Consider the following 27948-nt stretch of genomic DNA (forward strand, 5'->3'; position numbering starts at 1 on the left):
CAGATATTTCAATATTTAACAGGAAAGTAGTTCAAGGCCTTTATGTTTAGGAAGAAGAAACATCAAGTGAAAGAGTGCAGAGCGTCAATGTGATCTACACTGCTCTTACACTTAGAGCTGTTTTTGAAGACAGGGAGACAGATTTTTTAAAATATTTGTGTAGTTGCCTTTTAGTGTAGTCAAAGGCTCCAAACTCCCTGGCTAGCTCCTGAGTATCTTTGAAGTCACATCAATGACTATACATTAACTTTGTGCTTCAAGGCTGTGGCTGGTGACCTACATGAGTCAGGAAACTTTTTTTCTCTGTGCACAGTTACTACATGGCTTTACATTTTCAGACACGGCAGTTGCTTCTGTTTTTAAAAATCTTGTTTAAACACATTTAAAACCTTCTGTGGTAATGTGTTGATTTCAGTGAGACCTCTGATGTCCAGCCAAGTCCACATCTGGCCAGCTTGAAGTCTCTGAACTGCTGACATCAGCCAACTCTCAAGTCCTCAGGGACTGACTTCCGAGTCTGTTCAGGCAGCTGTTAGAAGAACTGAGTTAAAGAATGTGACGATTCAGAAGTGAGACAATACATGTATGAGGGATATATACATACCAAAGACAGAGAAACAACTGGTACATCAAAGTAGGTAGATAATAACATCCACTAGACCAGCTGAGCCCATTTTTGTTTGGATTCCCTGGGAAGTATTTATTTGCTTCTTTTGATTTATGGTGGTAATGGAGCAGAAATACATTTGAATGAGAACAAGGGAAGAGTATGATACAATTCAGACTTTATTTTCTCTTCCCTCTTAGGATGGGGTGTGACTGGAGCTATTGTGTAGATATTTTTTGTTCAGTTTTGCGTTTTTCAACAGTAGGTATTTTATTCATTGTGCTACGCCCTGTCATAGTCTCAAGGAAATGTCTGAGCTTCAGACCTCGTCCTGTCTTATACTGGACACTGCAGAAGCATCCAGTAACTCTCAGTGGCCAGGAAGACACCTTTCCAGGGCAAGTATTTGCCCCCAAGAAATTTGATTTGCTATCCCCAGCAGCTCAGTGCCTGTAGTCCCTTAGGCTGAGACCAAATACTTCCTGACTAACCTGTTTCACTGTTTCAGGATCACGACTACCTGGGCCAGTGCCATTAAAATATCTCTTTGTATTTGAGAAGTTTACAGTTAAAATTTATTCTATTACAATGAAAAGCTAGGCATTAATTTCTGTGTTTGGAGATAGATTCAGAAATTGTATATGATAATCCATCTCTTTATTTAGCTTGGTTTCAAGATGATTTCTGTTTCCTCTCCGTTCCCCAGATGATTCCCACAGCTGCCTGGGGTGGGGGACTAGTCCTTTTGGTAATACTAGTTTTTATGCTTTTCTTTCCCCAAAGAGGATACAGACCTAGTGTGTTGGTTTTCTTTGTATCCCCTTGCTCTTGTTGGTTGTGAATTCACCCTTGGGGAACCCTACAGTCCTTAGCATTTATAACTAATTCAGCCAGAACATCAATTTATGTCTCTGATAAGCTAAGGAAGTGTTTTCTGACAAAGTTTTAGCTCCTACCAGGAAAAAAACCTGGAATGCCCTTCTCTACTGCTTGGGCCTTGTTTGGCATAAGACTTCATTTGCTGTGGATGGATCTGTTTACAGACTGCAAGCGTGTGTCTTTTTAAAGTCATTGTGGATTATATGTTAACTTTTTATTTCTTGACTTTAAAATGCTATTCATTAAGCTAATGTAAATAGGAAAAGTGAAGCTGGATCTTTAGTAACTCTGAGTAGAGGCTAGAATTTATGGCAAATAGATGCGTTTTCGGGCCATTAGTTCAGGTCACTTATCAATGAATATTTCCAGAGCTGGTAGGATCTGTGACATATCACTGTATCTCTTGAAGTTGGAGTAAAGACATGATGGCATCTTGGAAGTCATGTGGACATTCATTTTCTGCAAAATCTATTCAGAGATGCCCTGTCAAGTGTTAGCAGAGATCTGCTTATGAACAGGAAAAAGAAAATAATTGAAGATGTATCAATAAAAAGGCATTCTAAGTGTGCAGTCTTTTGTCAAACCAGAATGATCTTGAAAGTTCTGTTTGCTTAATTACCAGATAAATCTCTCAGGAGGCTAAATGAGCTCCACTGTAAAAAAACATGTTCCATAAAGAGCTTTAGAGATCTGCTATTACTGCCTGATGGGGATGAATCCAAAGTATAATAAAACTTGGTGATAGCAAAGCATTCTGATGAATCAAGTTCTAGAAGTCTGCCCGTGTTTCACAGCAGTGCTGCTGGTTAGGCACTTACACGGCATCCTGGACTTCCAAAAGACTTTACAGGCTGAAATCCAGCCAGAGTTTTAATATATGTTTTAAGACAGGCGATGGAAAAAAAACCTATCTACAGTTGCAAGTACAGTGGGAGGGAAAATAAGATTTCAGTAGGCAGAATTTCAAGCTGGACTTTGTGTGGGTGGCTAGGAAGAACTTGTTTTCTTTTATGAAGAAACCCAAAAGATCCTAAATGGCCCTAAGTACTTTGACTTTGACACACATCTCATCTGAAATGCATTGCCGCTGGCAGCGGAGTGCCTCCGATGCTGTGTACAGGGGATTTAATTCAGAGGTAGGAATAAAACCTACTGTGCTTTCCTGCAGCAACTGTGGGCTCTATAGAGGCATTGAGCTAATGATCCAGCACAGCTCTGCTTTCAGATGGTGAGATTTGCAAGGATAACAGGGTTCGATGGTACCGTGTGTCCATAGAGTAAAATGTTATGGCTTAAAAAGCACATGTGGTTTAGAAAAAATGGGATGGAGATGGAAGGAAGTGTTCATATGTAATTAGCCTAAGTTTATATTCAGCTGCTATCATACCTCTGAAATGTTTTGTGTAGTTGCACCGGAAATATTTGTTGGTAGTACAGGATTGGATAATGAGTTGTGTATTCACTAATATTGAATCAGATGCTCTGAGCTGTGAATCGTGTTTTGAACGGTGGTATGTGGTGCCTGTGGTGTACGTAGGCTCCTGAATGCCTTCATTCATGCCCATCTGTTCAGATGGCAGGGCGCCCACATGCCGGTGGAATGGTCCCTTTTCTAGAAAGCGTAGTGCCAGACTGTTATGAGTTTGGGTGGTGAACTTATCTAACATTGCAAAGGGCATCTCTGTTGTGGGAAAACCCTTCTCAGTATTAGGACTGAAGCATTAATAAGTGACTTGATGTGCTAGGTTTCCCCAGAGGGTATTTTGTGGGGTGAAAGGAACTACTGAAACATGGCAGAAGAAAGAATGCCCATCTCAAAGCACAGCACGATACCGAGGGGAAGTGTCTGATGGCTTGTTCCAGGGCAGAATTGCCTTGGGACAGCCCAAGACAGATATTGCCATCAGGCAAGGCCAAACAGTATTGGGCAGTGGAACAGACCGGATGGATCTCTTCACAGCATCTCCTAGATGCTTGTTAATGCAATTAGCCCCAAGGGCATAATCTTAAATGGCCACATCATGTCCTGCATTGACCTGTGCAGAGTACTTGCAGGAAGTTCTGAAGTTAAACTCAGAAGTAGGTAGTTTTCCTGTAAAGTTTTTTGGGTTAACTGGGCACAATTTTTGAGATAATTTTGGTTATATGAAAATGAGAAGAAAATTAATACTTTTGCATCACTTTCATCCAAAATAGGTGACTGACTTTCACCTTGGACCCATAATCAGATGATGCTCATGTTCAAATGCTAAGCTCTGTATCTCATTTCCGTGTATCTAACATATACAACATCCCTGCCCACAGCACTAGGAACTACATTATCTTTCACAGTCCCTTCCAACTCAAACTGTACTATGATTCTATTCTACAACTGAGGGCAAAAATAAGAAGAGTTCAAAAGTGAGCACACTGGGTTTTTTTGAGTTAAGGTCCTGGTCAATAATTTTCCTGTTTAGGTTTAGGACTTGTAGCACTGACAATTCAATGTATTTTTTTAAATATTAGTTCTTTGACCTCTAATCTGTTGAGTCATTATAGCATTACCCATTCCCTCTCAAGAAATTTGATGCTTGAAAAGGAAAATGCATTTTTGATCTATTCATATGTTTTTTATGGCTTAAGAATCAAAGTAAAAAACAACTTGTCTTAAATACATTACAAGATTGTTAGAGCTGGCTGCAGAGTGTTTGGCTTGGTCCTCCTAGTGCAGCTCATTAATTGACACATAGTGAAGCAGCTTCCCTAAAATAAATACTGAAGTACCTTTCTAGTCAGTGGAGACGCATCTATGAAGCCTTTAGGCTAAGAGTCTGTCCAAGTAGCTGAAGTTCTGAACTTCTTCAAGGTTCTTCAAGGTACCTGCCTTTATCCGTGGGCTATCTGTGGAACACATATTACTAGGCCTGATTTACTAGACCACTACAATGTAGGTAGAAATTATATGCCTGATTTAGGCAGACTGAATCCCAGTCAATGCACCTTGGGGAACTGCACGTTATTAATTAATATATTTTCACCTGAATCTAGTGCCCAAGGTGAAGGGCAAAACCAGTCATCTTATAATGCACACAGTAAAGTCAATCTGAAAAACAAAAGAGTTTTTGTGTTGTGTGGAAGTATTGCTCACTATTAACAATACAGAGCTCTGATAAGGTCTTGGGTTTTTTTCTTCATGTAAAGAATCTTTCTAAATGCTGTATATCTCTTAAGAAGCAATGACACTGAGGCTATAAAACTCATGTGCTTATTTTTAATGAGAACAATGCCCGTTTGCTTCTGAACGTTAAATTGTTCAATGTTAGTTCTCTTTGCACTTTTACTGCCCTGCCTGTCCTGATAATAAAAATTTACTGGTGTGGGCAAGGTGCCGGTATCGACTTCAGCCCTTGTCTGCAGAGAGCGCATGTCTGCTCATCGCGTCAGCCGAGCGCCCGAGCTGCCGGGCGCTGTGTCAGCAGCTGCTCTCTCGTCCCTGGCCCTAATTCCCCAGCTCTAAACGTGCTTGACAGCAGTCAGCTGGTGACCTTAGAAAGTCTTTTCATCTCTGACTCCACAAGTGGTAGCGTGACTACTGGGATGGTGTTTTGGAAAGGGTAATAATGGCTTAAAACACGTTGAGGTTAAAAGCAAACATCTAAATGCATTTGTCCAAATGACAAAGATGAGCCACAGTTTATGAAGTGTCACACGCAGCTGCAGTAACTGATACATGAACAGGCACTGTCTGACTTCTCTTCTTCTGGTTTCCAAATATTTTATCCCCAGATCTTTGTTGTGTAAGGAACAGAAACTGATGTCTGGTATTTAAGTGGATTTCAGGAGCTGGCAAAACAGAGGATATCACATTTCCTTGCCTACAGTAAATAGGTTTTGTGACATCCATCAGCAAAACCACTAAGCATTTTAAATGAGATTTATGCTGCTGTCATGGTCTAATGCATTATAAGAGCAAAAAGAGAAAATGAATTATTGTCAGATTTTTGGTGGGCAGAGTAGTCTTTTAGAACTGCAGGGGGATTTCCTTGTTCTCTTGAGAGCAGCCTGGCTATGTGGGTGAATCCTGTGCTCATCCTACGCTTGGAGCTCAGCAACCCTTCGCTGCATATTGTTTGTCACATTCAGCAAGGCTTATCTCTGGGAATAACGGTAGGGAATGAGGGTTTTGGTAACCAGGAGGTAGAAGAGGCTGATATGAAACAAAACCAAGACTCCTCTGTGCTATGTTTCTGTTTGTTTGTTTTTTAGCTAGGGAAGGTGAGGGATGGAGTGCAGCAGTCATGCTTTTCACCAGATATCTATTTTTTGCAAGAATGTGATTCCACTAAGATGAAAAACTTGAGCATGGCTTTTAGTGTACTGAGCTTCCTGGGCAGCGTTTCTGTAGTCCCTTGGCTCCAATCCATTAAAGATTATTCCATTTAAAAATTGTGCCACTAAAATTCACTGTCCTTATAAGAGACTTGATGGTGACAAGAGCTTAGAGAGGGCAGTCACCTGGCCATCACAGTGAGCCCTAATGGGAATGACATTAGAATAACCTTCTGGAAAGCCTAAGAAGCAAGCAGAACATTAAGTACAGCAATTCTTGCTGTTCAAACCCTTGGTCCATGCCAGACCACATGCAAGTTACAGAAGAATAGATAGAAATGCCCTTGGGGGGGCTTTGTAACCATTCTCCACCATATAACACAGGAAGACACAAGAGGGAAGCAAACTTGGATCAGATCTTACTTCTGCCATGTACTTGCCCACAGGGCAAAGGAGTAGTTAAAATGTGTCTACATTCAAATAGGAAAATGAGAACAGTTTTTGCCAACAGAGCCTTGCTTCTGCAGCCTTCACGGTGAGCTGCCAAATGCCACCACACTGCATTTGAAATGGTGTGGTTTTGGTTGATAGCTGGCCAAGTGCCTCAGCTGCTCATACAAATGGTTCAATGCAAATCAGTGTGATTTTTTAGACACAAGCAGTTAATATTTCAACAAGCAACTGCAGATAAAATTGCCGTGTCAGATTGCGTGGCAAAGAGAGCTGTTGCCCTTGTCCAGAAAATTCTGTACCTGGAAAGTTTTCAGACCTTCCTATTTCAATCATCTAAAAAATTCTGCTTTCAGATCGACTTTGAAATGTTTGGAGTCTCTGTATGCCAGTCTTTTTTCTTTTTACATTGTTTTTCTAGTTTGGAAGAATCAAAGTCGAAACGGTGTTTTCTAAGGCTTAGCAAACCTCAGGAGGCAGGTTACTGCTACAGACACTGCTCTGGTTCTGCAACTATCGTAATGAGTATAATTGTATAGTAGGATAAGAGGTCATTACTATCATTGAGGTCTTTCTGAGAAACTTCTTGCTGGATGCATGAGCATGTTAATGCATGTGTAGATGCATTTTGTTTTTCCAGCTAATTTTCCAAGGAGATGTGGGCCTTTTGCTGCACGCTGTTCCCTTCCCTACAGGCAGAATTTGTCAGATTCACAGAAAATGTCTACCTTGAAACATGTCAGTCCAATAACAGCAAAAATAGCAGATTAAAGTTTGCACCATGGTTTGGTTCAACAAACCATATTTTTGAAAGAAATAGCTTGATTCTGCTGTAAAAAATCATGCCAGCGAAGCATAGCAGTTTCTTCTATGTGTTTCAGCCCACACGTCTGCCATTTTTGCCCCCACTCTCCTTAATCTGTCTATGTCACCCAAAGGACATAGTCCTGGGCTTTTGGCCAAAACCCTGGGCTTGAATTCCCACATAGAAAAGCATTTACTTAGGAAAATAATATCATGTGGCAGCCAGTAGGCACAATACTACCTCTGCTGCCAGAATGTACTGACTATAAATGAAGCTGTGGCAGATGGCCTGGAATGTTTCAGTGCTTTCTTTCTCTAGACCAGGATTACCCGATTAATTTGTACTATGGTGCACTGGGTCATTTTACCAGGTTCTGGTCAGACGGGTGGAATGCACTGGGTTTAGCTTTGCTGGACCAAGCAGGGTCTGGGGGTGGGATAATGGCAGCGTACAGTGAAGCCCTGGGACAGCCAGCTCCTGGTGGGGCCAGACAAGCAGGAGTGAATATGGGATCATCCTTCAGGACACCAGGAACAAAATCTGTTGGAATGAGAAGAAATGGACTCCTGGTTCAGATCATGACTGAGTCCACCGTTTGAGCAGCCCTGTTTTAGATAAGATTGGCATTTTACTTGGTAATGATGCTTTTAATACACACTATACCTGCAGAAGTAGCTTTATGTTACTGCTTATTGCATGTTGTCTTCATGCGTGGTACTTGGTAGACAGCATAAAAGGCCAGTAGGACCTTTTTGTTGTTGTGATTAGAGAAATCCATAAGTGAACAAAAAGGTTAGTTTCATTGAGAAAGTGGTGAGGCACAGGGAGATTTGGTATAGCTTAGGGAAAATATATGGGGAAGAATAGGAAAGAGTCAAAGACGACATCAAGATTTTGGGATTTTAGACAGAGAGAGGCTCATGCAATCATTTTTAGTGTGACAGAATAGTTGGGAGAAAAAAATGAACAGTTACCATTTTGCTAGGTTTATTAGAAGGAGTGACTTGGAAGTGTAACCTGGTAAATACAGTCAATCAAACCAGAATTAGGCCAGCTGCATATTATTGGAAGAGCTCAAGGAAAATGTCCTTGTCTGTTCTCTCCTCTTCTCTGGGTATGTGTTTTCACTCAGTTACGAAAAGTCAGTGCAATTGCATTTAAAAGTGTTGTCACTTCGCAGTCTGTCACAGGGCTTTTGCCAGCTCCCTTCAAAAGGAGCTGGTGCCTAGAACTGTGCCAGCTGGTTGATCTGATCATCCCGTCGCTTTACTAGAAAATCTAAATATACAGCAGTATGAGCTGAAATATGTCTGCTGTCCTGTTTTGCAACTATTCTGCATTTGAATGAAGAACTACTTTCACATTATAAGCGGTACTGAAGCTCTCTCTGTCTTTCTGTTCTATAGGTTGTCATTTTGTATTTTGAGCCAAGTGTATTTCGCTGTGTTCTCCTAAGATGGGTTCGTCTTCTGGGCTTTGCTACTGTTTATGGAACTGTGACACTCAAGCTGCACAGGTATTTCACATATTATTAATTTCCATCTCTGTGGGAGTATGTGCAATCTGTGTGGGTACTTCGATGGAAGAGCTGTAAATATTACCATAAACAAGCACCGTTTATAATTTTTAAAACTACTGTGTATTTCTCCTCACTGTTCCTGCTCAAATTGTACGCTACTAATCCCAGTAGTTGACTATGAATGCAGATAGGATTTAATGAAAAATATATACATCAGCTGTTGTTGTGCAAGAACCCCTTTTCACAGAAGGTGAATATATGTTACTTGGGTATAGGAAAATACAGAAGTGTTCATAGACTGCTCAAAAGTGTTCAAAAGTTTTCCTGCAAAGTGTTCATGGAGAGATTCTTTATACATATTTAGGTTCAGTAATGGTGAGTGAAACATAATACACTGTGGTGTATATACTTTATTTTCTTATGGCACATAAGTCAAGGGCTGCTTTCTTCAGGCAATCACAGCAGACAGGCTGCACACTCATGAGCATCAGTGCCTGCCAGGAAAAAAGTGTGGGAAATTCTGGGTTATGCTGGGGAAGTTGCACAGGGTTGGCAGTGCATACACGTGCGATTTGGAGGTTAAGATTCAGAGACCAAATTTCAAATCCCACTTCTGCAGTCCCCTTAAAAATTGAAGCCTTTTCTGGGTGTGCTGGATAAAATCCTAATGCTCTTTCCTATTTAAATTTTAGTGAAAAGAAGTACTGATACATTCTGTAGGTATTTTTACTGAGGGAAAGAGAAATGCAGTACGTCTATGTTGATACTTAGACATCTTAGATGAAGTCAGCTTGCTCATCTTTTTATCTTTGTTTCATTACAGTGTTGACATGTCAGATAAGGGAGGTTTGATATTATGCTTGTAAACTGAATGAGAACTGAGGATATCTCATGTTTCATGTTGCACTGCTGGCTTGTCACATTTTAGGTGGAAAACCCTGCCTTCCTGTTGAAATAAAGCCTCTTCTTGCAGTGTACACCTTGGCTCGTAAACTCTGGCTGTATAATGCTGTGTCTGGCCACACCTTTATATTCAAATTCATCCCACACCTTCATGGTATTTTCTGGGATGAACAAATTCTGATTGCAAAAAGAATAACAACTAGAGCACTAGAGAAAAGATGTAACAGAACTGTTGATTTTGCTTGGATGGTTTGTTATCTATAGCTCAGATACATAGAGAAGCTGCCTAAGACTATGAAAGACCCACATCATCATTTCAGTTCTGCTACCATGACAGGTTGTTTATATGATTTTACATGGTGTGAGGAAGCAATATCCTGACAGGGGACTTGATCTTCCATTTATATGAAGTGAGGACAGGCCGCAAAATTGGGCAGAAAATCTTGCACTTCTGCTTTGCTCATTCATTTGATTGGTGTTACTTGGCACCTGTGCTGACAGGCTCAGCAAACAGGACAAGAATTGAATAAGAAAGCAAGAATGAACTGCATCCTCATCCTTGATCAGCACAGTACATGAAGGCTAGCAGCAGACTGGGCTATATCAACAGGACCGCAGCCAGAAAATTGAGGGAAGTGATTATTCTCCTTTACTTGGCACCCCTTAGACTGTATCTGCAATCCTGTGTCCGGTTTTGGACTCTCCTAAGACATCAGTGAACTTGAATGAGTTTGCTGAAAGGCCATCAAGATGGTCAGGGATCGGAGCACTTGCCGTGCAAGGAGCTGTTGAGGGAACAGGGCTTGTTCAGCCTGGAGAAGAGACAGCACTGGAGGGACCGGACAGCAGCAATCTGATGCCTACGAGGAGGTTACTGAGAAGATGAAGCCGCGCTCTTTACAGCGATATATATTGGGAGAACAAAAGGCAATGATGAAATGGAGCATTTCAACTTTATATAACATAAATTAGCATCAGGGCCAGTGCTGTACAAGGAAAACATTTTTACTATCGGTGTAACTAAGCAGTGGAACTCGTTGTCCATTTGTGGTTGTGAATTTCCGTACTTGGAGGTTTTTGAGACACAACTGGATAAAGCCATGAGCAACCTGTTCTGGATTCAGTGTTAAACCTGCTTTGGGCACTGGATGACCTTCTGAGGTAATTCCAACCTGAATAATACTGCTTGATTATGTGAAAAATGAAGAGAAAAAAATCCAACCAACCAACAACCTATTTCGTATATTAATCTACAATTACTTTCTCTAGGAATCTGTCTTGTTTTCCACCCAGGTTTCCAGACCATTACTTTCCTACATTCCTGATATTGTCATCTTTTTTTTAGTACTGATTATTTCAGTCAGGGAATGTACCTTGTAAAAGACTGAGTCAAGTTAGATATATGTTTTATTATATACCTTTGCAACAGTTATGCTAATTAAGAATAAAGTGATGCTGATAGAGATTTGATAGACATCTTTGGCAGGTCTCATTTAATCCACGGTCATTGCAGTGTTGAAGAATGGCTTACTGCAGACACCACAAATACTCAGGACAAGCACTGGTTCCCTCCTGCAGGTACTGGTGTCTTGCCTGGCGGAAGAACTGTTTGCTAGCAATGAACTTGTGACCTTTGTAAGTTTAATGGGAAAAACAATATTGTGTAAAAGCAGCTATTAATGATAACTAGAAGGTCTAAAGCTGTATTTCTCAACAAATGAGGTCCTTTGAGTAGCACTGGAGCATGAAAGTTATCCAAAGCCAGGTAGGAGGCACTGGAAACACTTGTTTTGTTTGTGGCTCTTTTTCCCCTTAGCTGCCCACTTCCCAAGGAGGTCTTTGAGGTTTCATGAGGCTCAGGCATCAAGGAGAAATCAGGAAAGTAGCCAAAAGTGGATGCTTAAGGAACAGTAAGAGCACAAGGAAGTCATGTACTGATTCATTCTTTGAACACTCATCACAGGCAATTTCTACAGTGCCTCATCTCAAATTGCCTGTTTCTTATTCATTGTGCATTTTTAAAATAATGAGCTAATGTTTGTGGGGGTGGAAAGATGGGGGTAAGGAAATGAGCTTAATTTAAGAAATCTAGCTGTAGAGCCGTGAACATAAAACTCAATACTTTCCTCAACAACAAATTCTTCAAAATAATTCTCTCAAGAAATAATGATGTTTCAGATTTAACCTTTTGGTTTAAAAGAGCTGCTGATGTTGCATCTTCCCATGTATTTCTGTGACTGAAGACTCTCTGTGTCCTTTTTCAAGCCCTGTATTTTATGAACAGGTTATCTCATTATTTTTAATATTTTGTGAACTTCTGCCATTTTAGTGTCAGTATTAATTCTTAATTCTGGATGAAAGCATAAGAATGGAAGAAAGCTATAGGTATATACATACAGATGTGTGTGTGTATACATAGGATAACTTACAGACATTTTAGGAGAATTAAGCCCAGGAGTGGGGTTTCCAGTTTCTGGGAACCTCCATTTCTTAGATTATTAGGAGAAAAAAAAGAGAGTGGAGAAGTGAGGAGAGTGAAATGGTATGGAGAAGGTTCCGGGTATGGAAACCAAGATAATGACGTACAGTGGCTTTTTTGTGTATTGTAGTGATGGTGGGATGGGGGTGTTAGTGGAGGGACAAGAAAATGTTAACCCTGTGAGGCAATTCTGCACTTCTTCTAACTGCTGTGCTAAAATTACATTGCCATGCGTTGCCATCTGGTACCGTCGGAGCAGGTAGTGACCCTTCATACAGAGAGGTGATAAGTATCTCACAGAAGAGGAGACTCATGCTACCAGAGAAACCGAAGAAGATGTCAGTTTGTTTCCTGAAGCACTTGGGTGGAGGGATGAAGTGATGGTGAGAAGATGAAAGAGGAGGACATGGCATAGCCTCCTGTTGTAGCTAGGGGAGGGAAGGAACACACAGATGATCCCATCTAGAAGTGGCTGGTGGGAATGTGTTGCAGAAAGGTAGAGAAAGTACCTCAGGAAATGGAGCCTGTACAGCAGGGTTGTCCCTAGGCCAGTATTTCACAGTTTGTAGTGCCAATAGATCATAGTTCCATAGTGCCAATATGCCACTGCCTGTGAAAATGGGCACTAGTGATGAAAAACCACAGAGAGAAATTTTGTCTTGGAGTGGTGGTAAGCTATTAAACTAGTGATAAAGTAGTATAACTTTAGCTAAGGTGAGCAAAGAAAGTGAGGTGGGCAACGGCTGTAGTGGTGAGCTACCTTTTGTTTTTGAAATGAGTCAGGCCCTCATGGTCATTTTGGTTGAATACTCTGGAAACGTGGGAGATTTCATTTCTATCAAATTACTTGCTTTTTTCTCATGGAAGGCAAACATGAAGTGGCTTCAGGCAGAGGCCTACACTGTTAGGTTTTGCCACTGGATGTGGTCTATAATGGTTGTTACTCCATGTGAAACAAATGTGGAAAAATTGTTGCTGTCACGGGAATGCAGTGTACTGAGCTCTGCTCTGATACTGCCTTGTGCAACTGTTTGGGTTTTTACTCCTTTAACTTGACTGGCAGGATTAGGTGTTTGAGTCTGTTTGCAAGGCAGGAAAAGGGGAGGATTAGTCAAGCTGTAGAGCTGGTTACACCTTAGGGACTTACTAAAACCATTCTGACCGTTTGTCTTTCTCTTCCCTGGAATTAGTGTATTTTAGCACCTGAGAAGTTTGATCTTTGCTATATTTATGCAGCTCTGTTCCTTTTGTAAAACCAGTTCCTGTGATCTTGTGATAAATGTTCGGGGGCAGCTATTCCTGTTTATTTTATTCCCATTAAATAAATCACAGCATCAGCTTCAAGAAAGCCAGGTGACCTGTCACTGTGAACTCCTTTCTAAAGACCAACTGTCTTGAGACAAACTTGCTGTGAAGGTGTATGTTGTAGGGGGTATTCCATGGTTCTGTGTGCTGAAACTTGCTATATAAATCTCTTCCAGGCCCTGGAAGGAGATTTGGCTACCTCTCCTTCTGACGGATTTGTGGAATTGTCCACAAGTGAGTGGTTTTCCCTTTTCCTCTCCTGAAAGTGAGCAAGCTGAAACTGTGCTAGATTTGACCCCAAGACTCAGAAACATCAAAGTACTCCTCTCTTGAGTGAGGTGGCTTTTTGTAGTAATCATTTTTGAACTAAAACAGATAAAAACTCATGTTAGTTTTGTGCAGTTACGCAACAAAGGTATAATCAATGTTTTCTTATTAACTTTAATTCCTGATAATGCAAATAAAGGTCAGTGACACCATGCTTGTGTATCTTCCATGCAACCTCATGGAAGGAGGTTTGATGTGCAGTTTCCCTGGTCTCTGACTGCCTTGCCTTAAGCAGAAGGGAAGGGGTCTGTGGTCAGACATGAAACTGCCACCAGTCATTCCTGCAGAGAAGCAGTTAAGTGCTATGTCTGGCACACAAGTCTGTGCAGATCCGTGGAGAGAGGGAGATGAAGACATTTATCGGGAGAGGGGAGAGACACCCGGTCTGAAGCCTTGGCTGAACATTGCTGCCTGAGTGCTGCTTGCTATCGTTCCGGCTTCAGGAAGAAGGGCAGCTGGACTTTCGAAAATAAACATCCTGCGCTGAGAAGATACTTGTTTTGTACTGCCAGTTTCTCTTCTACAAGGAAAACTAACTCAAGAAGGTTCCAGCATTTGCCAGTGCTTGGCAGAGAAGGACTCACAGCCATACATGTTTTGCTGTGGGCTGCAGGAGCTCCAGGCCTCTTTCATGCTCTTGCAGCTGGAGCTCCCTGTTCTGCCTCTTCTCTTCAGTTTGTGGTCATGCGAGAGCTCCATGATGCTGCTTTGAACATCAGAGCCAGCAGCAGTGTAAGGATTAAAAAAGATCCTTCCTGCATTACTGAACCTCACTACCATCAGCTTCCTTCACTTGTGGTAGTGACTCAGATGAGAGGGAGGTACCTAGTTTCATTTAAAAGAGACAGTGGGAAAAAAGGCAGCAGGTACTTTTTGTATTTATTATGAACTTAATTTAATTAAGAAAAAATGAATCTTCCATGAGAGTGGGGCGTCTGTGTCCTCTTCCACTGCTTTTTCCACATGTAGCACATTTACCCGTCTTTGTTTAAACAAGAAGTAAAGCCAATCCCTAACATTCTGTGATTCTGTGATGGGAAATGTACCTGGATTCTTATGTCAGTTACTTTATTTGAACCTCACATTGCTGATGCTTCTTTTTTATGAAAAGAGATAGTTCAGTGAAGAAGAGGTTGTACATACTGAATCCTGCAAGGCTTTGTGCAAAACAAACACATTCTGAACATTCCTGCAGAGGGAAGGCTGAAACCCACCGCATCAGCAGGTCCCTCTGCCCGCCAGCCCGGGCAGCCAGCGGGGCCGGTGCTGTGGCTGCTCCCGCGGGGACACGGGGACATGGGGACCTGGAGGGCTGGGGCAGAGGCTGGAGGTTCCTCTCAGGGAGGGAGTTGGAGTTGCTGTGAAAGTCTAATTGCGTACAGTAGGGGTTCATAAGGAATGAAGTTCCACTGATTAGACTGGTCATGGAAAATATCTGTTTTCTTGTTAGCATGTCTTAACCTAATTAATTAATTTCCTGAGCATAATTCATTTCTCTTGCCTGCCACAGACCTTTGCTAGTTTGTTCTTTTATTTTTATGGTATAGAAGAACCCAGGGCCTTAGACAATTTGGAGTTTAGTAAATTCCATATAGCATTCCTGCATGATGCACATTCAAGATGAAATTCTCATTTTCATAGTTTTTCTAGGTTAAATAAGAGGCACATTCTGTTTTATTGTGGCTTTTTTTTTTTTCCCCATAAAACCTGCATTATTAAAATCCTATTTAGCTCTTTTGTATCCCTGCCATTCTCAAGCAATAACTAGCCTTAACTAGGCAGCATAATGGTTCTGTTTCATATTTCTGAATAAAATATCTACTTTCGTATGTATAAACTAATAAAATGTGGCACAACTGTTATAAAGACACTCAGTGCAGAATTAATCTTGATGGAGTACATTGTAGAAGTGGGACTATTAAACATTATCTTTAAGCAAAAAAATCAGTGGCATATAAAGTATGGAAGATTATTAGAGCACTGTGATCCTGGAAATATTCTCATCCATATTCCTATTCATATTTAATTTATATTAAAATATTGTAGATACAGCTGTACAGTTCCATGGGCTGCTTTTTAAAATCACCTTAATATAGCACACATTCTGCTTTATCATAGTAGACCGAGTTTGGCTAGGAAAGTTCAAAGAGAAGTAGTATCTGGTGTTTTAATATTAAATAATATTGCTATCATGATTAGAAAAGAACAAACAACAGTGGGTTGGAAAGCCCTCTGCAATGATCCGCACATATCACAAGACCTTTCAGATGTCCTTGATGGCATGCAAGAGCACCATGGCAGATAATGGGAGAAAGGACTGCTTTTGCACGTCAGATTATGTGATAGCAGAAGGGCTTCAGAACTGGAGCTGGAACCCATCCTCTCAGAGACCTTAACCAAGCCCAGGACCCCTGCGGGTGGCAAAACTTTGTGCTGTGGTACAATACAGCATCATCTTCCTTCAGGTAGACATGCATTTGCACAGGCATTTGAGATGCAAGTAGTGTAGCTCTACAGACTGCTTTTTTTCTCATTGCATGGAAAGAATTGGTCGGTGGAAGAAGGTGTCTGCTGCCCAGCTGTCTGCTGGGTGGGATTATGGCACGAAAGAGAAACCAGGCATTGCAGTGCAATACATGAGTTACAGGCTATTTGTGGAGGAGTGTGAAAGGGAGTTAAGTGTGTGACTCACACTCCACGCACAGGGGCTGATCACAGTCAAGGGGAAGCAGAGATTTGCAGATCACATATGCTGATTGTCAGTGAGAAATGTCTGGAGGGGAGGCTTCTGGTGGGCTCCTGTGAGGGATCGGGAGTAAGCCTGACACTATTTAGCATTTTCGGTTGCAATGAAGAACCAAGCACAAAATGATTACTCACAAAATTTTTGGATAGCACAAAGCTTGGTGACATGCTAAATTTTGTTTCAGAAAGTATAGTAATGAAAAGTAATCTTTATTGCTTGGTAACTTGGGCTTAGTCCAAGAGATACACTTGAATACAGCCAAAAGGCGAATTACAGTTAGGAACTAGTTAAAGACACAAAATTGAGGAGGAGTTTTAAAGGTTATCAGTAGAGAATTGATTTTGCCGCAGGCGATGACATCTTTAATACAAATGCATTATGTCCTGTTCCTGAGATGCATTTTTAAAGGAGGTGTGCAATAGATGGATGTGGTTCAGAAAGTATTTGAGGGCTCGGAAAAGTGCTTGATACTGTGAAACTCAGTCTGGTTTTTAGATCAGCAAGAAGCCTTGAGAGATGACTTTTTGTGTGGCATATAAACAAGCAAGGAGGAAAAAAGTAGTCACAAAAGACTCTTTAATCTGTTGGACTGAGGTTTAATAAGATGTGGTAGCTGTAAGCCAAAGCCAGAGAAATTCAAATGGGCAATCTGGCACAAATTCTTCTCAGGGGATGCTTAGTTATTGAAAAGCCTACCAAGAAAAATGAGGAAACTTTTGTGCTGCTTTCAGGTCAAGACTGAATCCCTTTTTGGAAGATACTCTATAGTTAAATACTACTAAAAATTACAGGAATTTGTGTAGAAAAATGTAATGATCTGTGTAATACAACGGATCAAGCTATATAATTTAGTGGTTAGTCCTATATTGGGTATTTATTTTATGAACATGCAATAGGAATGATAGCATTCATGTTAGTATGGGTCTATAGAGAAGTTAAGCATATTTGTAAACTGCAATGACATATTTATACTTCTGCTGTTTAATGGGACACATCAGCTGTCTTGTAATTAGTCCTGATCACTTACTCTAATGCAGATCTTTAGTACTGGGAAAAATGGTGCCTGGACCAAATATTCTCAGATATTAGTTGCTCTTTTCTGGATTATTGTGAAGGCCATAAATTGCCATGATGTTCTTGAAAAAATGAGTCTTTATCTGACCAGCGCTAACCAACTACCGATAACATAAAATGCTGTATTGCCATACTGTAACATCCACAGGGGTAAAACTTGTCAGCGTTGTACCAGTCTGCACATTGGTGAGTTATCCTCATGTATGCTTTTCTGAAAGATGTCCAAGATGCTCTACAAATTTTAGATGCAGTGTATTAGATCCATGATCTGAACTGGAAAGGCCAAGGCAACGCTGCCTTGGCTGCTTGAAGTTCAGGAATACATAGACAGTACATCCTGAAGAAAGCTTCAGTATTTATTAGTTCAGTTACAAATATCAAGCTATTCCTCTTAGAGCTAACCTGTAATATTTTCAATTAAAAATTATTACAAAAATGTATTAAAAAGTAAAACTATTTTCCTATTGCAGAATATTACAGTACAGTGCACTGGCAGGTTTCACATGTAGCAGAGTTTTGAATTTTCTTGGCTTGAGTCCTACCTCTTTCGTGTTCATGATGTGAGCCTTTGCACATAATTGCAGTTAGTTGTACACAATTCAAGCTGGAGCCCCTGTTTCTGGGCAAATATAAAAATACTAGAGGTTAATAATCAGTGTAAAATTTTGAGTGCCTGTTTCTAAGGTGTGAATTAAGTTAGCTGGCGGTGCTGAATTCCTCTAGGGCCCCTGGGTCTCTTCCCAGCCATGACGTCCCTCGTGCTCTGGCTGTTCGCAGCAGCGCAGTCGCTCTGGTGGAGCCATGTTCTGCACTTGGCTTCTGAAAGAGCAATGTCTATTACTTTTTCTGAGATCTTCTTGAGCAAAACAACCTCTCTCCTCCTTGCTGGGATTTCAGGGAGGTGTCAGCTCTTTGTTCTGCTGTGCCCAGGGGAGGTTACAAGTTGGCGCGAGTGCAGGGCTGCTGGTGGTGAAGCCCCTGCTCTTGGCAGCCTCTGCACAAGCGTTGCCCTGCACAGAGCTGTTGAGAATCATAGAATCATTTTGGTTGGGAAAGACCCTTAAGATCACCGAGTCAAACCGTAACATAACTCGGGCACTAAACCATGTCCCTAAGAACCTCAACTATATGCCTTTTAAACACCTCCAGGGATGATAACTCAACCACGTCCCTAGGCAGCCTGTTCCAGTGAATAAATTTTTCCTAATATCCAATCGGAACCTTCCCTGGCGCAATTTGAGGCCATTTCCTCTCATGTTAAAAGTGACAGTCACTCTCGTGACCACAAATCTTTTAAACTTTTTGGTTTTTCTTGCCTATCTTTTTGTATATCCATTATGCCCCTCTGACTCTGGCACCAGTTTTCACCAGTACACATGTTCTTGTTTTCAGCTTTCTCTTCCACAAAATAAGCAATCAGGGATTCCCTAGTGCTGCCTTGTTGCTATATGTGAACCAGGATCTTCTCTGATAGGTTTTTCAGCATTACTTTGACATCATTTTCTACTGTTGAGCTGTGAATAATACAAATTGGCATTACCTGTCTGAAATCACACTTCAGTTCGACTACTAAATTCATAGTCTACAGTCAAGCGCCGATGTCAGGCTTATGTATAAGAATGGAATTGTTTGGTACCATTGACTGAGTGAAGTAAAGCTAAAAATCTATGGACTTTTTTTTCCAGATGCTGCAAACAAATTATGCCCACATTTTTACAGATCTTCTGCTCTTCTGATTGACTTGTCTTTCTAGTTTTGGCACATGTGACAAGCTTTTAGAATCTTGTTCATACCACTGTTTGTATTTTTTTCATAAAGCTCTGTATTGGTTTTTATATTTGATACTATTTTTTTATTAAACCATGTATTTTCTAGCTTTCCTTCAGTCCATAAATGACCATCATATATTCCTGCTGACATATTTCTCTAGCACCTCAGAAATTATTCTCTTGTTGGCTTTGAACAAAACTCCATGTAGTGCTGGAGCTTTGAAACTGATAAAAGGGCTGGAATTACACTGTCCCAGCCATCCCTTAGTAACAACCTTAATTACTTTATGCAGGATCTTTTCTCAGCAATAAGTCTGCCTTCTGTCGTAGACTGGACTTTTTTTTTTTTTCATTTTAAGTCAGGTTAGCATAATCCAGCTCTGGACTTCACTCCTCTGCACTTTTTCAAATTCTTTGGAGAACATGGCTGCAATGACCAAATCTCTTCCAAGTTTTTATTCAATTTGCAAATCATACTTTGCTATTGAGAGTATGGCCTATGTGTTTCTCTGGGAACCTTATAGGTTGTGACTGTCAAACTTTCTTTCTGCTGTTTGCTTCTTGGTGCTCCTGGTTGGACGTGCAGCTTGCCAAGGTTTGAAGGGTTTGCCAGTTCCAACTCTATACACCACGAAACACCTAAACTGCTTGTGGACCATAGACTGTTGACCATAGAGAACCAAGAGTTGTCCGGATTTCCATTGTTTTCCTTCTGCAGTGTTCAGAAAGCACACAGAGCCATAGTCTCCTTTATCCAGTGGGCACAATCTGGTCAGCGTTACTAGGACCATGGCCACCAGCTGCAGTCACTTTCTGCCAGACCTTGTAAAGGCACAATTCCGCACAGCTGGCAAGCATGTACTTCTGCAGTTACATAGGGGCCAGAACGCAACGTGGCTGTTAAACCAGACAATCTATAAACCAAGTCAGTGAACTTCGTAGTTCTTTTCTGTACCTTGTTACTAGAAGCATAGTGACTGCATTGAAGCCACTGACAGAGATCACCCTGTGAACCCAAACATTACTATTTATCCCAAATCCCAAAGTGTTTCCTGGGTGTGTTCCCCAACCTCTGGAATGAACACAAGACTGTTGGGAACAGCAAAACTCAGTAACCTGAAAGATATTGAAAATCAAAATTCAGGAGACAGGTTTTGTAGCTGTCTCCTCAGGAGGCAATGAGCATTTTAGCTCAGCGGTTTCCCGGCTTGTGTCAGCCTGTCTGCAGGCCGAGCAGGCTGGGAGGTGATGGAGAGCTGGCACCGTGCCTGCCCTGCAAAGCAGCAGCTCTGTCCTCATGCGTCTGCATGGCCACGCAAAGTCAGAGTCTTCAATGTTATTTGCAAGACTTGTCAGATAGAATACAGAAACCAAATTATGTATCTCGAGACTATTTTCAGTAAAAACAAACCATATTTTCTGTTCCCTTTTTCTCCACGTTCAGTTAGACTGCTGATTTGTTCAATTATTGTCTTCATGCTATGTGAAACACCACAGTTAAGCTGCCTGCTATATTCAAGAGTCCAAATCTGTTTCTTGTGTGATTAGTCACCAAGTCTGAATTTGGGTCAATGTCTGACTATTAAGAAGGGAGTCTTATAAATTCCCCCCTTTTCCCCTCTTTGTTCTCTAGGGTTATTTGGCAGTGAAGCAAGGTTGTTGCCACTGCATTTCTTAGCACTATTCAATGTTATTCTGGTTGGAGTATTTCTGTTTAAACAACTGTTCTTTAAAAAACCTCCCTGGCTATCAACATTTTTCTAATTTGTATGTGACCTCAGAGTAGAGCTGAGACTCTTACTCCTCACTTCATCTTTGCACATTTTACAGATCTTGGAACTTAATGCATTTTCCTTCCATTCTGTTCAGTCTATTTTGGTGTCAGTAGAGTCTTATTGCTGTATGTTGTTAGATTGCCTAGCTCTGCATCTTTTACATTTTTTATGTTTGATTTTAGGTGAGAATCTACGAGTGTTTATCTGTTTCATAGCAATAGACCTGACCTCTTTCTTCCTGAAAATTATAGAATTTAGATTAGCTTTCCTGTGTCCTTGCTTAATCTACCTCAGAATGGCAGAATAATTTTAATTCAATTTATCTTTAAATACACACATTATTCTTGCTTTTCTAGGTTGCCTTAGAATGCTTTACAACTAAACCTTTGACCATAATCTGAATTTTCTTTTTTTTTTCATTATTTTATAGTCAACACACAAAGCAACACTTTTCGGAATTCAGCTTGTCAGATGATGCTGTTTCTTCCTATGCATCTTAGAGGAAACATTGAAGATGAGAGTTAGTGTTTCTTAGATTTGAAGTTGTATGTTGCATTGGTATGTATAACCTCACAGGGAAACATGAGTATTGCATTACCGTGTTCCTTAGAATGGGTGACAGCGTTGTCTAGCAATAGATTCAGAAAATAAAAGTGAAAAGGTGTACTTCAGTTATCCCCTGAGCCCAGAATTTGTGATATTTTGTGCAATATTCAGTTAAAGCTCTCAAGAAGTTCATAGAACAAGTTATACAGAAGAGCTTCTAAAGCTAACTATGCTTTTAATCCTTTAATACTTCTAACAAATATTAAATCTTAAGATTTAAGTTCTGAATAAAAATATTATTGCAGAAAGCATACTAAGAAAATATTAGTGACTTCTGAGTTTCTCCATCTATCTGTCTATACATCTCTATACTGGCTACACAAAGATAGAGAATCACAGGAGAGGTGAGGTTGGCAAGAGCCTCTGGAGATCTTATTGCCCAACCAGCTGTTCAGGGCAGGCTCAGCCGGAGCAGGATGCTCAGAGCCATTTACAGTCAAGGTCTGAATTTCTCCAAGGATGGAGATCCACAACTTCTCTTGGCAACCTGTTGTAGTGTCTGACCACATTCACAGAAAAGAAAAGAAAGTGTTTTCTTATGTTTAAATGGAATTTCCTGGATTTTACTTTGTGCCCATTGCCTCTGATATTGTCACAGGACACCACCAAGAAGAGTCTGGCTCCATCTTCTTTACCCCCTTCCCATCAGATATTTATATACATTGATAAGATCCCCCCTGAGCTTTCTCTTCTCCAGGCTGAACAGTCCCAGCTCTCTCAACCTCTCTCCTTATGAGAGATGCTTTAATCATCTTTGTTGTTGCTCACTGGGCTTAGCTGCAGTATATCCATGTCTCTCATGTACTGGATTGCCCAGAACGGGACACAGAACTCCAGGTGTGACCTCAACAATGCTGAGTAAAGGGATAGGACCCATAGAAGCTTTTATTGTTGCCAGCTGAATCTGACCTCATCAGACTGGACTCCATGTGGGTTTTGGCTTCCCTAAACTGATTGCTGTATGCTCAAACAGTGTCTCTGTATCCCTCCTGGGTCACCTGAGCCCTCCTTCCACTTCTTGTACACTTTCTTTTTATGTCTGAGTTTGGTCAGGAGCTCCTTGTTCATCCATGCAGGCCTCCTGCCACCTTTGCCTGATTTCTTGCACATTGGTATGGCCCATTCCTGAGCTTGGAGGAGCCTGAAACTTTCTTCCCTTCTCTCAGGATCCTGAACTCCAGCATTCATGGTCACTGCAGCCCAGCCAGGGTTGTCCCTGATGTTCACAGCTCCAGCAGTTGTTCCTTCCCTGTAAGCATGAGGCCCAGCAGAGTGTCTCCCTTGTCTCCTCAGTCATCTTTGTCAAGAAGTCGTCATCAGTACGTTCCAGAAACCTTCTGGACTGCCTGTGCCCTGCTGTGTTGCACTTCCAGCAGATATTGGCGTTCGTGAAATTCCTCGTGCGGACCAGGACCCTGTGAGCATGAGGCTTCTACCAGTTGTCTGAGGAATGCCAACCTCAGGACCTACTTACTGTCTTTGTATTCCTGATCAAGCGATCTGTAGCAGACACCTACCACGGTGTCACCATGAGCTCTCAGCTGGTGTCCCAGTGCAGAGCTCCATGCATCCCAGCTGCCTGCTCACAAACAGAGCAACTTGTCCTTCCACTCTGTCCTTCCCAAAGTGCCTGGGGTGATCCACGGAGCACTGCAGTCTGTCACCAGCAGTTCTTTTTAAGGACACCATTAGTGCTGTCACTTCAGGGGGTACTTGCAGCTGTTGAGGCAGATTCCTAGTAGTGTGGGATTATGTGGTGCAGGGGAGGAAACAGCAAGTATTTGTCAAGACATGCAACTTTAATTATTTTGATGAAATTTGAATTCAGGCAGATATTCAGAAACTAGTTTCCAGGAAACTGTAGCTTCCTCAGAAGTGCTCATGATTAACCTAATTGGCAGTTTTTTCTGATTGCTGCGCATACTTACACATGCTGAGAGTAAACATAGTCGAATGAATGTTTACCTGGCAGTAGAACATGGAAGCTTATGAAAGGATTAATTTTATTCAGATATTGCTGACCTTATACAATGATTCTGGACTAAATTCTTTAAATTTCCTTTATTTGTATGTTGTATTTTATATGAAACATTGGAATGCAGAATGCAATTTATCTCCTGGAGAGTACGAATAACAATAGTCAGTAGCACGCCAGATCCGTGCAGAAGTAGCATACGCCAAAGCACGGGGCTGGTCGGCACTGCTGCGTACTGTGCTGCTTGCATGAGCCGAGCTGAGGCTAACTGGAGCAGAAGAATCCATCCGTCTGCAACAGCGTATCAGATATCAATTTTATACAGCTGGGGCTTTTTGGTTGCTGGATTTTTTAGTTATATTTTCTTCTACTATGATGTTAGAGGAGATGCATTCTTGTCATTCTTCTGTCTTGCCTTTGCTTTGGCAACAATTTGTTTTCTGCTTTAGGTGAGAAACTGCTGTGCACATACTGATGTTTATTTTCTTACGCAGTCATTGCTCTACCTGTTCGTCCATCAAGAGAGGTGTTTGACATACTGGAGTGTGAGTGAGATTGGACGTAAAAAATTCTGGTTTGGTCTGTTTACCTTTACTCTAGGATTCCCTTTTTTTCTAAAGTTCTCAGTGAATGCTAAGAAGGAAAACTAAATAAATTGTGACTAGCAGGTTAGGTTACCAATTGATATCTCTGTCCTCTGCATCATGAGCATTCAGAAGAAAAGATAGGGGTTTGAAATAATTGATGCTCAGAATGCTTTTGAGAATGGAAAATTTAAAAATGTAAAATAAGACTACCAAAGCAAAGGAAGGTCTGCATGTAGTACTGCAAACTTTAATAGCTATATCTGCACCTTTATGTTGATAGAGTACAGGTGTATTTACATGTGATGTTGTTCCTGCATCTTAAGGATCTCCTCTGAGCCCAGAAGTTGCACTGCAAGACATGGAGCTTCTGTGGAAGCATTTGATATTTATCTTGCACATTGGAGTTTTCATTCTATGAGAGGGTCACTGCTCCTCCATGCCAGTGACCGTCCTCTTCCTTTCCTCATTGTAGGAGATGCTTAACATAGAGCACTAACTCAAAACCCAACTGTACAAGGTCCTGAGTAACCTGCTCTCGTTGATCCAGCTTTGATCAGGAGGGTTGGATTAGGCGATTTCTTAATCTATCCCTTCCAACTTCAGCTATTCTGGCAATCTGTGAATTAATCTGCCAGAGACACAATAACTCCTCAGATGCCTGATGAGCTTTAATACCCTTGCCAGGATTTTCATTCCCTTCCATGTATTCTACTCCAGGTGTACGTTTGTAGCGGAATATTGTTAATAATAACAATATTTTATCACATGGAAATTATACCCAAAGAAGTTGGCATTGTTTATAGTCTCAATTTCTGTTGGTGGTAACCCTGCTATATCTCATGACAGGTGCAGATGTTTCTGATTTTATCTGTTGTAAAAGTGGTTTGAATCTTACCTTTGTAGACAAGCTAAAGAATAAACTTTGCTTTCAAATACATGGTGGTCTTAGCCATGATACCCATATACACAACCACAAGATAAAGTTAATATTTCTTCCACAAGTGGAAGGAGAACACAACACTGATAGAGAGCTTCTTTTTCAGTAGAGTTGATATAAAACACTGCTGCCTGTCAATCACATTATAAAGTGGTTAACATTTATTTTATTAAAATGGGCACAAACTCCCCAACAAATACGATAACTAAATATTACAGTTAGGTATCTTTCCGCAGCTTTCTGTATCATGTTTCATTAATCACTGTCAGCTTTGCGTCATATTATAACGGCGCTGGCAACCTAGCACCTCTTCTTGAGCTCTGCTGACTTACAGAAGTCTGCAGTGTGGGTCTGAGAGAAGGATTGTGCCTCGTTGGTGTGATTACTCTTTCTTATGCCTAAAGGAAATAAAATAGTCAGACAAATGGTTTCTGTTGCATCTGGGCTGTTTGATTATCTGCCATGGTGATGAATACATTTAAATGAGAGCAGAACACATTTTCACCGGGGGCCACATCAGTCTCGCGGTTGCCTTCGAAGGGCCAAATGTCATTTTAGTGTAACTGCATTTATATAGTCCTAAAATGACTTTTGGCCCTTTGAAGGCAACCGCGAGGCTGATGTGGCCCCCGGTGAAAATGAGTTTGACATGCCTGGACTAGACCTTTCTGTGTATCCTCCTCAGTGTCCTGGTGATTGAAAAGAAATGCAGATTTGGATTGTTCTTGTTCGTGATTACTTATTTTGTTGTTAAAAGGTAGGTGATTTTGAGGGCTGATATGTAAGAACTCTGCATGGTTAATTTATATGAACTAGTAGAATAAGAGATTTTTCCACATATTAACTGTATTAATTCAATGGAAAGGCATGAATTTGGGAAAATCCCCTATCTAAACTTCATCAATGTTAGCTGAAAATCAGGATTTTTTCTAATAAGGTTTCCATATCTGTGTATGATTAGCAATGAAGTGTTAAGATTGGGAGGATGATGTGATTAAAAAGAAAATGTATATGGCTTTATTTGGATATGTAAAGGTGCACATGCTTCTGGTCATCCAGTCTGGAAGCAGCTGTATGAACCTCTCTTAACCAGCTCACAGTAACTTCCAGCACTGGAACATTCTGACAGAAGGAAAGTGAAAGGAAACAAGCACACTTCAGAAGATATGAAAGGAACAGAAGGGCATAAAAGTGATGACGTTTATAAAGATGGGTGAGGTTCCTGTCCCTTCAGTTGCTGATGTTTGCTTCCTGCATCTTTAATAATGGATTAGCATTGTAAAGTAATGTGTGGGAGTGGCATTTCACAGTAGAAAAGGAAACAAGTGCTTGCAAATAAATTTAGAAGGAAATACTGTTGTGCCAAGAGATTGTGTGTGTAGTGCTTTAGTGACCACTCCACAGATAGAGTACGTCTCACTGAAATTTTTTCAAGGCAATATACTTAAACCAGTCTGTTTTGAAAAATACTTGTCTTGAGTGCCCTCTGACAACGTGTCTAGACCCACAGTCAGCGACAGTTTTGAGCTGTATGCACCTTCTCCTGCAGGAACCTCCTCCAAAAAGGCAAAGAGAAAACTCAGGAAATTAGGCATCTGTTTGACCAGTCAAGGTGACCAATTTTTAATAGAAAAAACTCAAGGCAACTAGATATATCAGAGCAGAAATAGCAGTGTTTGTGCCTAATTCTTGTGTTCCGTGCCCTTGCAGGGCAGGTCTTGATTTGATCCAGCTTAGTGAATTTTGAAGTTATATCAAGCTTTCCACAGCCTTCTTTGGTTCTTGGGAATTTTGTTTCCCGGCTTCTGGACCTGCTCCAGGTCTCCTGCTGTCTCCCAGATGTCTTCCTGAGCTTGCTCAGAGGTCCATTGACAGACAGGGCAATATCTCTTCTGCCACAGAAGTCTACTACGACACCATCTTTTCTTAAGTAATTGTATCTTCAGTGTTTTACAATATAGCTAATACCAGATGTCACATGGAGTTTGAAGATCCTCAAGAAAATGTCATCAGCATGAGAAACTGCGGAAGGAGAATATAATTTGACTCCTAAAGAGAAATGAATTTTGCTGGTTTTCATCTCCTACAAGTGGAGTATTCAGAGAAAACATTTGGTCACTGAAGCTCCTTTGATGACAAACCCAAACTCAAACTCTGCTATTAGGTCTTGTAAATCAACGGGTTTGTTCCTTTAGAGCAGGGATGGGGAACCTTCTTGTTTCTGGGGCCATGGAGACCGTACAAACACCTGTACTGGTCTGTGCATTAATGGAGTCCCAGTGATGTCAGACAGTGACTGCCCAGCCTGGGTGAAATGAAGATCCTGCTCTAGAAAATTCAGTAGCAGAAGTGTATGATATTATTATAAGAGCACCATTAATAGTCTTTAATGTTGTTAAAACAGCCAGTAAGACAAAAGAGATTACATAACAGCACATTTCATTTTATGGTGCTTTAGTATAGAAACTTGCTATGTGATTACAGATAAAAAGTAATTAAATTAATGAGATCTTTTTATCTTGTTCAATCCACAATGTAGCACACGTGAACTAACAGTTACAATGTCATGTTAACCACATGTGTTATGCAATACAAAGGGGAAAACAATGAAGCATCCATTTGTGAACATTAAGACATTTATCTTTGAAATTATAGTTGTGTTGCTGACTACTGTTTAGTGCATTTCTCAAAAAGCAAAGTGTAGTGATCTGTAAATATGCTATGGATATACAGCTTATTCCTCACAATAAACAACTGCTGGCAGAATGAATTGTAATTCGCTCAAGTCCACTCCATTTTTGTTCACTGCTTTTTGATCCAGAGAAGAGCTTTGCATTCTTTTCATGTAGTACCTTAATAAATTAATAACTTAAATTTATACAAGTGAGGAAACATAG

General features: G+C 40.8%; 1 protein-coding gene across 1 annotated transcript in view; it reads left to right on the forward strand.

The window, feature by feature from the left end:
- The window catches only part of GPR158 (G protein-coupled receptor 158), a gene marked incomplete at its 5' end in the record, with an annotated part of 196811 nt that overhangs the window by 133598 nt on the left and 35265 nt on the right, over positions 1–27948 (forward strand). The window contains one exon of the mRNA XM_082045133.1: positions 8456–8565. Within this exon, the coding sequence (XP_081901259.1) occupies positions 8456–8565 (110 nt within the window). The remainder of the gene's footprint in view (positions 1–8455; positions 8566–27948) is intronic.

The sequence above is a fragment of the Streptopelia decaocto genome (genome assembly GCF_964273445.1).
Source record: "Streptopelia decaocto genome assembly, chromosome: 2".
Classification (NCBI taxonomy): domain Eukaryota; kingdom Metazoa; phylum Chordata; class Aves; order Columbiformes; family Columbidae; genus Streptopelia; species Streptopelia decaocto.